Genomic DNA, 16283 nt, shown 5'->3' with positions numbered 1-16283 from the left:
CCTCTTGTACATATAGTACACATCCAGTAGAACAAAGAAACCATGCTAACGCCATAAAAGTTTGCAGTAAACATTTCATAACAATTCTTTACGGATGGTGGGTTTTGGCCTATCTCTATGTCGATTCTTGCTCATCATGGATTGCGCGGTTTCTGTTAAAGGCACCGTGCAGGTAGCCCTTAAGCTCGGCGATATGAGCCGCCTTATGACCGGTGGCAACCGAGCTAGATGGAGGACGAGACGACACCAAGAACTCCTTGTTCTGGTGGTGCTGCGACTTTGAACAAATTGTACGCAGACGAGGCTCAAGGTACGACCAAGCACCATTGTTAAGAGGTTCTTCTTGAGCAAACATCAGGTCGGCATTCGGATACTTGTCGATGCTGCTAAGTAACGCCTCATAGTCCAAAGGCGACACCTGTTCGATACGAGAGATCGCGACGTCATTGATATTGTTCTCACGACGGTAGTTCAACAAGGCATAGTATGCCTGACCCACTGTGAGAATGTGGCGCGTAATCTGTTCAGGAGGAACAAGAGCATCCTTACCTTCCGTCTCATGAGGCTCAGGAAGGTAACGCTGGAAGTATGTACCCGGACCCATCTCACTTAGCGAAGAGCGTGCTTCAGGGTGACGCAACAACGACTTACTGAACAAGTTGATCAGCGGCTTGCGGAAGTCACGGTGCACCTGGCGACGCAATACATGGAACAAGTTCGCAGGAGTAGTGCAGTAGACGACCGCCATATTGGCATCCTGGTGTTGGCGAGCCAGCTGTTCCTTCGATGGGAAGTGGTACGGGTGGTCATCGCAAAGCTGCAAGAAACGCTCCATACGAGCACTCGAGTGCTCAGGACCCTGGCCATCGTAACCATGTGGCAGGTTCATCACCAAGCCTGTGCGCTGCAACCACTTGCGCTCGCCGGATGCAATGAACTGGTCAATAATGCACTGTGCGTTGTTAGCAAAGTCACCGAACTGAGCCTCCCAAATTGTAAGGTTCCGAGGATCCACAAGCGAGAATCCAAGCTCAAAGCCCAAAGCGCCATATTCCGACAACGAACTGTTGCAGATAATGAACGGAGCCTGGTCGTCTGACAAATGGGCCAAAGGTGTGTAGGTGCGCTCACTCTCCTGGTCGTGGAGTACAGCATGGCGCTGGGAGAAGGTGCCACGTTCAACATCCTGACCCGAGACACGCACAAGGTTCTTTTCCATAGCTAGCGAGCCGAATGCCATTCCTTCAGCCGTGCTCATGTCAATACCTTCGCCTTCATCGACGGCCTTCTGGCGTGTCTTCAAGATACGTGCTAGATTACGATGCACAGTAAAGCCTTCAGGATATGAGGCCGACACCTCACCGATGTACTTGAGCCGATCAATATCCACACCTGTTTCACGCTGCTCCAGGATTTTCTCCTGCATTTCCGTCGGCGATGGGAAACCTTCCCATGCGCTCGAGAGCCACTGTCGTTCTTCAGGTACGAATGACTTGCTCTTTTCGAATGCCTCTGTCAGCATCTCCCAGATCCACTGCAAATGGCCTTCCACTTCCTTCTTTCCCAGTGAACCTTCTTCAACCAAGCGGTCGATATACTGTTGGAGCGTTGGCTTCTGTTGGCTGATAGCCTTGTACATTCGTGGCTGTGTGAATGCAGGCTGGTCAATCTCGTTGTGACCATGGCGACGGTAGCAAACAAGGTCAATCACTACATCTTTCTTGAACTGATGGCGCCATTCAACAGCCAGTTGACAGACGAAGTTCACTGCCTCCACATCGTCACCATTCACGTGGAAGATTGGCGCATCGATAGCTTTGGCAATGTCTGACGGGTACGGTGTCGAGCGAGCGAAGCGCGGGTCAGTCGTAAAGCCGATCTGATTGTTCACAACAATGTGAATCGTACCGCCCGTCGCGTACTTGGGCAGGTTGTACATGCCCATAGTTTCATAGACCACACCCTGGCCGGCGAACGCGGCATCGCCGTGCATCAAGAGTGCCATTGAGTTGATGTGCTCCGTATCGCCATCAAAGTCCTGAAGTGCACGCGTCTTTCCAAGCACAACAGGATCTTCGGCTTCGAGATGCGATGGGTTGGCAACAAGAGAGAGGGCAACTTTTTGGCCGTTAGGCGTGGGGCGAATGTAGTTGGCGCCAAGATGGTACTTCACATCGCCACCACCTTCTTCATTTGTGTTGTCGGCAAATTGATGCAGAATACCTTCGATAGGACGACGGATCACATTGCCCAACACATTCAGACGACCGCGATGTGGCATACCAATGGTGATGGACTTGACTCCGTGATCCACGGCCGCATCAATGATCGTCTTGACACCGGGGATGAGAGACTCACCACCCTCGAGACCGAAACGCTTCTCATTCGGGTACTTGGAAGCGATGAAACGCTCAAATGAGTCGGACCACGCGAGGCGATCGAAGATACGGTGCTTTTCATCACGCGTGTATGCGTAAGGAACAGGCACCTCAATGCGCTCGCGAAGCCAATCACACATGTTGCGGTCTGGCACATGAACATACTGGAAACCGATGGAGCCCACGTAGATGCGCTGGCAGGCTTCAATTACCTCTCGGATGGTAAGCTTTTCGATGCCATTCTTAACGAAGTTCGGCAGCAAGCCCGGACCTAGCTGCATCTCCTTATCCAGGTCTGACTCCGACCAGCCATAGAAGCTGGGGTCTAATTCCTTTGGCACGTGAGTTGCACGCTCCGAATCAAGAATCTTTAGCGGATCAAGTTTTGCGATCGAGTGACCTTGAACCTGATAAGCACGAACAAGAAGCTGAAGCTTCAGATAATCACTGGCAGGATGAACAGGAGAATGATGCATCGTTGTCGAGGAGGGCATCTGGCTGGGTACAGGAGTAAAGGCCTGTTCGCTTGGGAGACCGTGTTCATCCATGCCCTTGAAATACGCATCCCAGCTGCTGTGAACGGATGATGGATCTTCCCTCCAGCGGCGATGCATCTCCTCAGCATAGTATGCGTTAGTGGTATTTGCGAACGAATCGTTTGGCGATGGCGGCGTAGGCTTGGCAGCTGAGGCTGCATGTGTCCTAGCTGACATTGACAAAAAGCGCCATCCAGTCGTTGTGGCAACTGGCTGTGATACGCGGGCCATAGCCAGTGCACGCACTGGCAGCTTCATTATCGGGCGTAACATCTTCGAAGACGAAACGAAAGAAACAACTTTTTCTTGAAAGGAAAAGGTTGTTAGGATCGGTGAGGAAGCCCACCGTGGTTGTTGTGGCTAAGATTGCCTACAAGTGTGTGTATTTGAATGGACCGGACGACCCGCTCAGCAAGCCACACATGCAGTAACATCATATGATTAGTCAATCCTAAGCGCAAATAAGCCAATCAAAATTTACACTGAGTACGCCACATATGGCGTTTCGGGGAATAAGCGGCGATGTCGACTGAAAAGCAGCAAGTCGCACCCTACCGAATCTATCTTGCACACTACGTGCCTCAGCACAGTTGAGCACCAAGAAAACTGGCAGTCATGTGTGCGCTAGAAAATAGATGATAATAAAATGCTTCACATATAGCAAAAGTAGCGAGGGTGTGAATGACGCATCTAGGAAGACCCTTGCAAAAGAGCGGAAATGTGGTCGTAAAAGTCAACGTGACTTGCGCGAGGACCTTTTGCGTAAATGAAGCCAGCAGCGACTTGCGCGGCAAACGCACTCTTCAGGTACGACTCCGGGACGCGTCGCACAAGCTCATCTAGCCCGACCTTGGCGACGAGAGACTGGGGGAACACAAGCTTGAGAATGGTATTGCGTAGCGTGTCTTGCTCGAAAAGGTTTGTCTTTTCAATCTCGAGCGATAAGAGGTTCAGGGAGCGAGAGAGATCGGTAGAAACAAATGAGCGTGGCTTTCCAGTCTCCTCGTTCTCCCGCCAGATAGCCTCGAACTCGCCACGAGCATTACGAGCGATGATGCTTTGAATATCGCGCACGTAATTCATGTAGAAAGGCGTTGGCTTGCCATCGACGAAGAGCATGTTCTGGATGTACTCCTCATCTGTTAGGCTGAGACCAACCAACACTTCCAAACTGCTCGACGTAACACCACCCTTGTTTGCACTTGCATCTGGGTATAGAATTACACCGTTCTTCTCGAGTTCAAGGCGCGCCTGGCGCGTGATAAATAAGTTCGCACCTTCAACGATGTATTTGTAGTTCGTCGTTTCACCCTTGATCAGCTGCTGCACGTTTGTTACATTGATAGACTCGGGTCGGCCACCGCACGGAACAAACAAATCGGCCTTATACCGAAGATGGGCTCCATTACGGAAATTGAAGCCATCAGGCACAACCTCGCCAGACGGCAGCTTCAGATTGCGGTCTTCCACAAGGACACGGTAGCCATCTTTTGACAACTTCGATGGGTCGAAATGAGAAATCGTCTTGCGCTCTTTCGCAAGGTGGACAAGTTCCTCCCGATCCAATCCATGAGGGTCATGAATTACACCAGATCCATCAATAATTGCCACGGTCTTATCCTTCGACTGAAGAATCTCGTTCGAGCCCAAGTCGCCGTCAGGACCGCCCGTCTGTACTTTTGTTACTTCTTGTTCTTTGAGGCCAAGCATGCGAATAATGCCGTGGATGTATTGGCGTACAGAAAGGGATGTCATGCCGAACACGTCATGAGGCACACCGCCCAAAGCCGACGCAGTCTTGCCAGTCGTAAACGACTTCCACCAGGGAGCGCCGCGCTTGCGGGCATGTTCCGCTCCCCAATCCATGAGATCTGCCGTGCCTTCATCGGGGCCAAAGAACAAGATCTCTTCCTTACCAACGAAGTCGACAATGGGTTGCTTCGCCCCCGAAGACGTCGGTTGAACCAAGAGATCAAGAATTGAGTCAACATACTTCTCGAAGCATCGGCTCGGCTCGGCACCCATGTCCGGCAAGATTGTGCCCTTAGCACCACCCTCAGGAATGTCCTTGTTCTTCAGATGCTGTGTACGAGCCAGGCCGTAATTCTCGTCGAATAGTGTCCGTTGATTAATCGAGTAGTTTTCCTTGTTACGACTGCGGATAATACGGATACCACCACGCGACACATCACGGAATCGGACGTGGAATCCACGGAAGTCCGATCCCACCACAAAGAAGATACCATACGGCTTCACAGGGTACTCAGACTCAGGTAAAAACGACGGGTCAAGACGGAAACTAAGCGCCACCTTCGTCGGCGTGTAAAAGTTTGTCTTTAGCACAGACTTGTTGAATGCGAGCAATGCTAAAAGCACCTGGCGTTCGTGCGAGTTGCTGGCCGATTTGATAATTACGTCATACAGCTCTTGATCAGAAAGTGGCACGTCAGGCATAAGCTTTTCGTGAGCAGAAGGCTCAATGCCAGTGGCAGGCGTCTGGTCAGAGTAGTGAAGATATGCAAAGCGGGCATACAACAGGCGTGTTACTTCAGGGAAGTTTCTAATGACTTCGAAAATCGATTGGCGCGTAAACGTTTCCTCACGAAGGCGCATCTTGATGTCGTGAAGCACAGCCGCATGGTGCGAATTGGATTCGTCGATGATTTCACGCAATGCTTCGTACGCTGTGCCAAGACGGTTACAAAAGTGCTGTGCGAAGAGCCAACCCACATATGCATACGTAGCCTCCTGTACAGTGAGGGATTTTCCGCTCCCATTCGCGGTGAAGAACGGATTATCAGGCAATGCATAAATTAGTGACACTTCTTCCAGCACACGAAGAATACTCATATCGACTGATGGCGTATCTGTAGGAGGCAACGGATTCAGATAAATCGACATGATCGTGATGCCGTTGCTAAAATGCTCAACATACTTGCGAGTCGAGTATAGGCCATAATAATGATAAAGATCCGTCATAGCACTGAAAAAGTTCGACGTCGTGCCCATCCGATAGCCAATGACGACGTGGTGCTCCGTTGAGTCGTCCACCTTGAAAACTTCGATAGCAGGGCCGTCATTCTTGAGAGCCTGTCGCATGACGTTTTGGTAAATATCCAAGACATGGTCGCTTGTCTTCGTCAAGAACGTCTTGTCGGATACGGCACGAATGTCCTGGGCCTGTTCCGACGACAAATCGGGCACTGGCTCGGCGAACTGACACTTTTGCAAGAAGTGGCAACGCAGCTGTTCGGGTGCATTCTCTGTGAGCAAACCCGAAGATCGATAAGACTCAAGACGGAAAGCGCGATCGAGTGTCGGCTTGTTCAGATACTCGGAATCAATGCGACGCTCCCATAGTGTGTCGATCGTGCTCACACCCGGGTCGCTTGAGTGAATGAAGACGGCTGAATCATCTGAGCGCTTCTGCAAATCAATCTTGATGTGCCCCGTATGTTTAGCGTATTCGGAGATCTTGGCGGCGTACAGTGACACTATGTGTCCGGCGATCGTTTCAGCATTTTCCAGAATAAAGTACGTGATATCAATGCCCAGGCTTTCATAGAACCATGCCACTTCCGAGTGCACGCGGTCCCTTGGAATCATGCCATTACTTTCCAAGATGGCTTCAACTCTCTTGGCCTGAGCTTTCTTGTCCACGGCTGAGGCATACGAGGCCGGATCCGACTTCTGTACCTTGACGCTTGAAATAGACTTCTCTGGTGCAGTGTGTGTCGCCATAGAACGCGACACTTGTGTTACAGACCTATCCACCATAGCCGTAGTAAACAAACCCGGTGCGAGTCCCTGTTTCAGGCACATTCGGGACGTCATGCTCACCAGTTGTGGGTGCTTGTGTGTGCGACACAGCCGGTGGGCTGCCCAACTCATTGGGCGCATCATAGTCATCCGCAGGAGAAACAAGAGTGGCTGGAGCTCACACAAGTTCGTTGAACAACCTAGCGAATTGTCTCTATCAAGCTTGTTGATTATAGCTTGCGCCTGCGATGATACGTATGAGCTAACTAAATAGCTTCAACTTATCTCGAACCCTTACCCCGTTCTACCCCCCCCCCCCCTCATGCCTAGCGACTGCAACCAGAGCGACATGGGATTCGACATGGCACTACAGGATTGGCTACGGCTTATACATGTGGCCAATGATGCATGACAGAAGAACGTCATTATTCGTGGAGATAAGACTGGCATCGACAGGCACAAATGCGATGGCAAGTTTGTTATGTTTACATGGCTACTCCACCTCAGAGCCTTGGTCACTACGCCCTGTCAACATATATATTTCCCTCATCCCCATGAATTGAAGTGCGTGCTTGCGAGCTTACAAGGTAACCAATCATGTGGTCGCCATGACACACACACACACCCGTATCCCGAAAACCGACATGGAAGAGTCTAACTCACTTGGCCCCGTGCTTGCGTTTCCGTACAGCTCTTTTCTTTCCAATTAGCGAGCCCAGCGAGCGTTTGTGCGTCTCGCTCGCCACCTTATTTGCGGCACGCCTTTGCACAGACTTTGAAAGCTTGGGCGCAGAAAGGGAGGAAAACGAACCTGCCGTCGGTAACTCACTCTCATCATCTGACGCCTTCGTCTCTGCCAAGTCACCGTCTGCCTCTTCATTAGTCATGTCCTCCAATCCGGACAACGGGTCTGCTACTTTTTGCCGCTTGACGCTGGCATGTTCACGGGACCGTGCCTGCTCCTGCCGCAACACGCGCTTGCGGACAGTCGTGATATTTTCGATAGAAAACTCAATGCGAAGGACGCCACGAGCTTCGGACTTGACAGTGCCTTGTACATCAGCTATAGCTTGTTGAATTCGTTTTTTGCGAAGACGCATTTCTTCCGAGTCTTCACCCGCTTTCAGCTCAGATAACATACGCTCAAGCTCTTCGCGCCACCATTGCATTAGCAAACGCCCGAGTTCCTTGTTCCCGTTTGCCCAGCGCAGCACTTTAAGTGCATGAGGAAATGAACGCATCTCCAAAAATCCATATCCACGCGACCTACCCTGCCCCGTCAGTGGGTCAACGCGTTCGTTCTGTAGAACCACCTTGGACTGCACGACGACAGAGGGCGGTGGGCGCTTTTTCTTGGCGTCTGTAGCCGCAGAAAGCTGTCTCGACGTAGCATTCGCACTTTCAGTTTTGTCAGCTTTCTCGTCCTCGTCGAGATCCGCGCGTGTGCCTTGCTTTACTTCGTCATTAAATGCCCGAACTGCGTGCAGGGCAAGCCGCTTCAGCATCCTATTGTTGACAAACAGTGGCAGCTGATGTACGGCAAGCCGCGTCTTAGAGACATGCAGTGACGGATTCGCGCCCAACTGCGCCCGACGAATGGAGAAGGCACGCATTCGCTTCTCCGTCTCAGCGTCCGTGAGCAGAGCAGAAAGTGAAGAGTGTGGGAACGGCACACCTTCGCGAAGCAGCCACGTGTTGCGTTTATCTCCCTTCTCCCGAGCCTTGCGCGCCGAGGTCTCTAAATGTGTTGCTGTCTCGCGAGTCACAGCACGCACAATATGCAGAACACGACCATGAAGCATGAAGCGTGAGACCAGCGGTGCCGACGGATCAGCTGTGAGAACCGAAGGCACTTTGAAAGGATTCGATGACGGCGTCTTTGCATGTGCATCTGTTGCACCTGTCTCCTGCTGGACGATCTCTGCGTCGCGAAGCAAAGCATCCGCTGACGAGCGCTTCCAAAAGCAGAGGAAGCCCGTTCCTCGGCTCCGATTGGTAGCAGGATCCATGGTAATACGTGCATACCGAAGTGGACCAAAGGAGCGGAACAGATCTTTAAGCTCTTGTTCTGTCGCTTGGTATGGCAGATTCCGAATAAACAAAGTGGTACCTGCCTCGGGCGGAGCCAGCTTCGGCGGCTGTTCAGCCGTTGCCTCAATATCGCTGTCTTCTTTCTCATTTTCGTCCTCATCATCGTCGTCCTCCACTTGCTCTTCATTCCCAACATGATCGACCTCCTTGTCATCACCGTCGTTATTGTCTTCAACACCGTCACCATCCGCTCCCTCGGCATCACTCTCGCTGTCTTGCGCATCACCATGCTTGCGCTTCAGGGACGCGTCAGTCTCCTCACCGCCAGCATGTTCCACTTGCGAAAGCCACTCCTTTTGAGAAAGTGACCAGTCCACAGCCACAGGCCGAGCAGGTTGCGCTATTTTGTGAACGCTTGCAAGTGCCTCCTTAGCCGCTTCTCGGCCCTTTTTCCCTTGCGCTTTCTTCAAAAGAGCCTGCTCAGCTGCGCCGTGACGAAGCTGCACGCCATTGATGGCGGCCATCGCCTTCGATGCATCAGACTTTGATACATACCACACGAACGCAAAACCGCGTCCCCTTCCATTTTCTTCACTCGTAGGAATGGTGATATTGTACAAAGCGCCATATGGCAGGAACACGGCACGAAGGTCCTCGACCGTCATGTCGAAAGGTAAATTCCGTACGATGAGCCGGCTATCACGCTCCAGGCGCCCGTGGACTGAGCCCCAAACTTGACCGCTAAACTGCTCAACTTGATCCTGCAACGACTTTTGCTTCTTTCGGGTATCATCGCGCATATGCAAATCACGGCGCAAAGCACCATCAACACGCTTCTTCAACTCAACACTCAACTGTGCACCTTTGAACTGGTGTGCATGTAGCTTGGGTACTGCTTGCATTGCGTGGTTCGGTGTGCGGAAACGCACATAGGCTGTGTCATGAGCATTCTGGACTGGATCCTTTGCCTCAGCGAACTCCACGTGCTCGACATCGCCGACCTTCCGCACACGCTTGTAGATGCTTTTGATATCAGCTGCAGGCGAGCAGGACGCAAGACCCGTTATGACAATCGTGCGGACTGCATCTGGATCTCTGTCCGGTAGCACTGCAGCAGCACGGCGAGGTGCTTGTACTAAGTCAGTCACAGATTCAGGGCCACATTCACGGCGATGAATTCCCGCTTTCACGTCTGTCTTGCGATCTGCCCATTGCAATTGAATCTGGCGCTTACTCCCATTGATGCTAGCACCTTGTAGCATTTCAAGCGCCTTCTGTGCATCAGTAGCATCAGTATACGTTACGTATCCCACGCCCTTGGATTTGTGTGTTTCTTTGTCAGTGACGATAAAAGCCCTTCGCAACGGCCCTACATCACTGAAAAATGTCTCTAAATCTGTATTGGTGACATTGAATGGTATTCTAGTGACGAATAACGTATTGCTACGACGTCTTTCATCACCAACCGCGCCACTACTTTCATTGACAGCAGCATTAGGCACGCGGCTCGCAGATGCCATCGCCGTTATGTACTCGCTTTCAAAATGCGCTTATTGACAAATGCACGAACTCGAAGAAAAAAAAGAATAATAATAATAATAATAATAAATGCAATAGAAGAGTGATGAGGTAACTCCCACGTGGAGCTGTCAAAGTGCGTAGTAGATGGCTACTTTGCGCTTCACAGAACTAATTTTGATTGGTGCTCAGCCACTTGGAATAGCAGTAACTACACAGCCCATTCTTGGCCCGCTTATCAGCAGCTCTTGCGGCGCATTGAGCATGTTGTATCGCATCTACCATGCTCGTTACTCACAAGCTAATACTATCAGTTCTTTTCTTGGTGGCATGGATTGGCACGGCTTCCCCACTGCAGGATCGCACAGATCAAGATCTTGTCCGTCGAAAAGGCAAAAACTCCGACACATCCCACAAGGAGGGTGATCCAGCCATCTTCCCTGGCGGCAAGAAGTCGTATGAGCGCGATGGCTGGCGTCTCCTACCACCCGTTACGGGCTCAAAAATCGACAACACTACATTCAAGATGGATGCCAAAGGGACTGTGTTAACAACATATATTACCGAAAACTTCGACCCGAAGAAAATTAAGCGCGTCATTGTTCAGACGCATGGCCAGTACCGCGATGCATGGAATCAGTGGATTTACGCCAATCTATCTCTCAACGATGCTGTGGACAATAACAATATCGCTTACGATGAGGTACTTCTTGTCGCACCTATGTTCTACGCTGTGGTGGACCGGGGAGCCTACCCAGTGGATAGCAACAACGTTAGCAGTTCTCACACGTTAATTTGGGACAACAATGGCTGGGGCGATTGTGAGGACGCCATTCTGCCATCATACGACTCGAAAGGGCAGCTCGCCAATCCTGATTACATTGACGAGAAATCTAGCAGCGACAAGGCTCAAAAGAGGTCCGACTCCAGCACCGACGCGCTCAGTCATGCCGCATTACAGCGGCGTTCTTTGGCTGGCGCTTCGAATGCTGAGGCACAGAAGAAGGGCCCTGGCATCAGCATCCTTGACGTGTATGACAAGCTAGTTGATTACTTCACTGATAAACGGAAATTCCCTAGTGTGGAGAAGATTGTGTTGTCTGGCTTCAGTATGGGAGCGCAATCCGTGAATCGCTACCTTGCTCTCCGCACCGATACATCGAAGGATAGCGAAATATTCTACGTGATGTCGAGTCCCGCCTCCTTCATGTATGTCGACGAAAACCGACCCAACAAGGTGCCTAAGGAGTGCAAGGACTTCAATGAATACAAGTATGGCTTGGATGGAAACATGCCGAATTACTACTCACGCCACAAGGATGGCAATTCTGCCGACGATATACGGAAGCGGTATCTAAGGCGCAATCAGTTCTACTTCGTCGGAAATGAAGATACTAGTGACGCTGATAATTCGTGCGGAGCCAATACTCAAGGCTCAGGTCACGTCGATCGCATGCAGAACTGGGTTTACAAAGAGCTCCCTGAATTGGCAAAAGCAACCAATGTGACCGACATTGAGGACACCGTCGCCTTTCACAGAGTTTCCAAGACGACGCATGATGAGCATGCAGTCTTGTCCAATGACCAGGTTCAGAAAGTCCTTTTCCAAGCTCAGTCGGCTAAGGAGTTGCCAATGGACCCGAACCCACATAACGCCGCCTCACGCAGTGTTCATGTCTCTTATTTGCTGACTTTGACAATGGCGGTCGTTTTGATCGCAAATACATTTGTTTGATGAAAGCTACAAGTATAGATCAACGGCATTTGTATATACATCAGCTTCTGCATAGCTCGCGAACAGATATAGGCGCTTTTGATCCAATTGTGTAAGCATTCACTCAAGCTTTTTTCGATAAATCGTCGTTTTTTCGTTTTAATTTGTAGCCGGACGCGTTCGATCCGCTTGACGGGTGGCCTTTGGGCTCATTTGTTTTGGGATCACTTGACAAGGCCGATTCACTCGCTTTCAGCGCCAGGCTTCGTTGATACGTAGCACTGCTCGTGCTAAACATGCGATCCTCCGTCGCTGGCGTCTGTGCATTCGTTGCGGCTCGCGAAGTAGGCGCAAGACCCGCACCAGCTTTGACGAAGGAGTCGAAGCCGCGAATCACGTTACCACCGCTCAATGCAGTCGTCATGAGATAGGAACCCTCATACAAATAAATTTGAGATTCAAGGTCAGTCAGATCACGGTCGGTTTGCCTTTTTCGTTCTAACCCTTCTTTCAGCTGAGCACGCAATCTTTCATATCTCTGAATTGCCTCCTCCCGCGTTAAAGGTGCATTCGAACCACTCGGCATGGATTTAGGCACGTCGACGTATTCGTGCTGCTTACGGTCCCAGCCTACCTGTTTCTTGCTATCAGACGAGTTGAGGCGAAAGAAATTGCCGACCGAGGGTGGAATTTGTGGAGGGAGAATCCGCCACCAGGGTGATGAACATGATGAAATGGTTTTCTACCGGCTCGTTTGAGGCCTATCTTCCTGGCTCGTTTGCCAGCAGCAAGCCCCCCTGGACCTGGTTAATCGCACACAGTTGTCCCAGGCTGTTGATTTTCTCGTATTACTGGCAAAAATACACCCTAAAATGGATGCATTTCAGGTTCGGATGGAGTTCTTAGACCTCCTAAAGCGCCTCAATGCAAGTCAGCAGTCTATTCGAAAAACTGCCGCCTTTGCTCTGCGCTACGCTAACAAATGCGCAGATAATATCTGGGACTGCATTATGACCGAATGCTCTAAAGTAGGTTTACAAACACCTGCTTACATGCACAGGAAACATCAAATACACGGATTAACATGTTGTTTATGCTCGATGCTATCCTAGCAGACGATTTTCAAACAAACCCTGACGAAGTGGATGTCTATCGAAATCTGGTGGTACGAGACCTATCTGCTCTTGTAGATATGGTAGTGCCACCAGAAAGCTGGGATGCTGTGATTAACATAGGCAGCACTCTACAGGTAAGGTATCTACTCTTTCTAACGTAGATCCTTTCGTCGTGGCGCTCGAAGCACATTTTTGATTCAAGCTTTCTCACCTCTCTCATTGAATCGATTGAGCAGCGCGCTGCAAAGTAAGTCGCGTCCAGTGGCATGGATTCCTTGAGTGCTCACACCTCCACAGCATTCGTGAACGTGGATCACATGAAAGTAGGTCCACCATGCCTCGGATTTCAAGGGCCGACATTTTGAGACGCATCGAGGAGGATCGGGAACGCGTATGTATGGGTACTGTGAATCGTTATCTGATATTCCCTCCCAGCACAAGCACCTTCGCGAGAACAGTTGGAAACTACCGCCTATGTCATATCTACATGCACTATCGCCAATGCATGGGTCGACTTCTCTTGCGCCGGGTGAGGAACAACAGGATGCAGCGGACGCCATATCAATCGAATTTGAGCAGCAATGGGAAAATACTAGCGATTTGAATGAAGATGACATGCGCCAGAACTCGGAGGACTACTCCCTCTGGTGGGGCTGCCCCACCGCACGCAATCAGAACACCCTAAAGTTGGTACAAAGCACGTAAATAGGCCACGAAAAAAATACCGCAAAAGATGCCCTCGAAACGTCCAAGAATGGACGGTAGGGATGAGCCAGCAGAACACTGTGGAGGGGGGATTCGATGTATGTTGAGGGGGTTGGAGGAATAATCGGTCATTTTTGGGCCAATGCCGCTACTTGACGTCTAGCTGTAAAGATCAGCCAAGTCACAGCAGATGACAGAGGAGCCTCGCAGACTAGAGCGTGTAGCCACTTTGCAAGGTATGCTGTACGATATCAGATATCGCTAATATAACAAAAGGACACGCAGAAACTGCATGGAGTCTTGCATGGAGCTCGAAGCAACCGCTCTTGGCTTCTTGCTCAACCGACAGAGATGTGCGCCTTTTCTCGTACAGACAGCTTTCATCTGGCGTATCAGACAAGAAAGAATGGGTATTCAACTTACAAGAAGTTATACCAACTGGACATAAACGAACAGTGAGATCTGTTGCTTGGTCTCCGAACGGCGAAGTACTTGCAACTGCATCGTTCGACAGCACAGTAGGCCTGTGGGAGCGCATACCAGAAAATATCCGAGCCGAAGAAGGCTCAGATGGACCCGAATGGGAGTGTTTCGGGACGCTGGAGGGCCATGATAGTGAGTGCAAGAGTGTAGCTTTCAGCTATAATGGCAATCTTCTCGCCAGCTGTGGGCGTGACAAATCAGTCTGGGTCTGGGAGGCACAGCCAGACGCTGATTACGAGTGTATCGGTGTTTTGATTGAGCATTCTCAGGATGTCAAGTGTGTAATTTGGCATCCGAAAGAAGAAGTACGTATGGCGTCTGACTCAAAATACTCACTCACTTTTCATCACCTATGTCAACAGATCCTGGCATCTGCATCATACGACAATACCATCAAAATGTACGTCGATGATCCATCTTGCGACTGGTATTGCTACACCACACTGCAAGCACACTCTTCTACAGTATGGTCTCTAAGCTTCTCCCCCTGTGGTCAGTTTCTCGCATCGTCTTCTGACGACATGACTATATGGATTTGGCGTCGGGTATCCGCAGCGGAGTGCGTCGAGTTGGGTATCCAAGCACATGGAAACACACCTGGGCGTTCTGGAGAAAGATGGGTGCCGACATATTGTATTCAGGGTCACTTCTCCGGACCAATATTTAGTGTCAACTGGGCACCTGGTGATTCCTTTGACCCAAGACAAGCCTTAGGCAAACTCGTTGCTGCAGGTGCTGATGGTAAAATTATTGTATTTTTCTTGGTACGCATATACGCTACTCTGCGAGGAACTTACGCATGTGCTCAGAGCTTGGAAGACAATAACCCATCTAGAATATTTGTGCATGTCGGTGCACAAGAAGAAAATGCGCATGGAAGTGTGGATGTAAATTGTGTGAAATGGGCACCGATGAATACAGATGGATCTGCTCCTACAATGATTGCTAGTGCAGGCGATGATGGTGAAATTCGTATTTGGACATAGAGAGAGCAACAAGTATAAATAGGATATATTCTAGAGATCATAGGTGTTGTACTTCAATGGTTGCGTCGACCTCCACATGCCTGGGCCGTACGCCACCTTCTCTTTCCTTAAGTTCGATCCGGCAAGTATGGTCGGCGGTCGTCCTGGCGTGGAAGCATTACTCCGTGCGTCTTTAGCACACATTCCTACAAAAGGATTCACAGCTTCAGCTATCCGAACCACTATTGAAGAGCAAAATACACACTGTTCCTCAGATATCGATCGAGCATTGTCAATACTGTTTCCCGGTCCAGCTTCGTCACCTACTTCAGCACCACGTCGTTTATTGCAAACGTGGGACCTAACGGCTTCTGAATCAGTCAAGGAAAAATACACGAAGGAAAAAAGGAACGACTTTGAATTGACCGTGCGATGGCTTTGTACTCGCTTGGCGTATAATGATCCAGTACGGCCTCACCTATCTTCGGTATGTGCGCTCTGTTTTAGAATTAACGCCAGATCCTCATGTTACTAGCATCCACTTCCGTTTCGACCTCAAATTTTCAACTGCCTTTTCACTGGCTACCTGACTCACTTCCAAATCCAACGCCTGTCGTCAAGCGCGCCACAGAAATCGTTGACGACGCGTGCGCTTCTACAGGGCTTGTAAGCGCCAAAGGGGTACGTCATCCGAGCATCCTCTAACATTACTTTGTGCAGATTGAGTGGTATGCCACTCGTTCACGACTGGCATTTGCCTATGCCACTTCCGGTAAGTGTCTTTTTTTTTTTAAATGCTTCTATCCGTTTACACTTCACAGAACTCGTGTATGCGATGCAATCCAACTCGAGCACCGACGACGCTTTGAACCTTCTAAAGCGCATCGCGCACACTCCCGGCGCCTATAATTTCGGCACTCGGAGCCTTGCTAGTGCGCTTCAATGGGCAGGATGGGGTGGTCGTGGCTGGCTTGGTATGTACTTTAAGATGATTGACTTGGAAAGGCATATTGCGAAGCTGGAATCTATGACGAGGCAGGTGCCGAGCGCATACTTTGTATGCGCCGTGGCTTGCCCAA

General features: G+C 50.4%; 6 protein-coding genes across 6 annotated transcripts; 3 read left to right on the top strand and 3 right to left on the bottom strand.

Annotated features, from left to right (window-relative positions):
* Positions 1-115: 115 nt before the first annotated feature.
* MGL_1190 (uncharacterized protein) lies at positions 116-3187 on the bottom strand (the record flags this gene model as incomplete). Its single annotated transcript, XM_001731870.1, has 1 exon — positions 116-3187. One exon carries the CDS (start codon positions 3185-3187, stop codon positions 116-118), a length of 3072 nt encoding a protein of 1023 aa, XP_001731922.1.
* Positions 3188-3604: 417 nt separating this feature from the next.
* MGL_1189 (uncharacterized protein) lies at positions 3605-6691 on the bottom strand (the record flags this gene model as incomplete). The annotated part of the gene is made up of 1 exon (XM_001731869.1): positions 3605-6691. The coding sequence occupies one exon, from the start codon at positions 6689-6691 to the stop codon at positions 3605-3607; it is 3087 nt and encodes a 1028-aa protein (XP_001731921.1).
* A 641-nt stretch (positions 6692-7332) lies between these two features.
* On the bottom strand, positions 7333-10224 carry MGL_1188 (uncharacterized protein; the record flags this gene model as incomplete). Its single annotated transcript, XM_001731868.1, has 1 exon — positions 7333-10224. The coding sequence occupies one exon, from the start codon at positions 10222-10224 to the stop codon at positions 7333-7335; it is 2892 nt and encodes a 963-aa protein (XP_001731920.1).
* A 281-nt stretch (positions 10225-10505) lies between these two features.
* On the top strand, positions 10506-11957 carry MGL_1187 (uncharacterized protein; the record flags this gene model as incomplete). Its single annotated transcript, XM_001731867.1, has 1 exon — positions 10506-11957. One exon carries the CDS (start codon positions 10506-10508, stop codon positions 11955-11957), a length of 1452 nt encoding a protein of 483 aa, XP_001731919.1.
* An 851-nt stretch (positions 11958-12808) lies between these two features.
* On the top strand, positions 12809-13302 carry MGL_1186 (uncharacterized protein; the record flags this gene model as incomplete). Its single annotated transcript, XM_001731866.1, has 3 exons — positions 12809-12964; positions 12997-13185; positions 13213-13302. 3 exons carry the CDS (start codon positions 12809-12811, stop codon positions 13300-13302), a joined length of 435 nt encoding a protein of 144 aa, XP_001731918.1.
* Positions 13303-13818: 516 nt separating this feature from the next.
* MGL_1185 (uncharacterized protein) lies at positions 13819-15225 on the top strand (the record flags this gene model as incomplete). The annotated part of the gene is made up of 3 exons (XM_001731865.1): positions 13819-13854; positions 14134-14544; positions 14602-15225. 3 exons carry the CDS (start codon positions 13819-13821, stop codon positions 15223-15225), a joined length of 1071 nt encoding a protein of 356 aa, XP_001731917.1.
* Between the last annotated feature and the right edge of the window lie 1058 nt (positions 15226-16283).

This window comes from Malassezia globosa (assembly GCF_000181695.2).
Source record: "Malassezia globosa CBS 7966 chromosome Unknown mgl_sf_2.1, whole genome shotgun sequence".
NCBI classification, from domain to species: domain Eukaryota; kingdom Fungi; phylum Basidiomycota; class Malasseziomycetes; order Malasseziales; family Malasseziaceae; genus Malassezia; species Malassezia globosa.
Note: the sequence above shows the minus strand (reverse complement) of the source record. Positions and strands in the feature narration are given on the sequence as shown.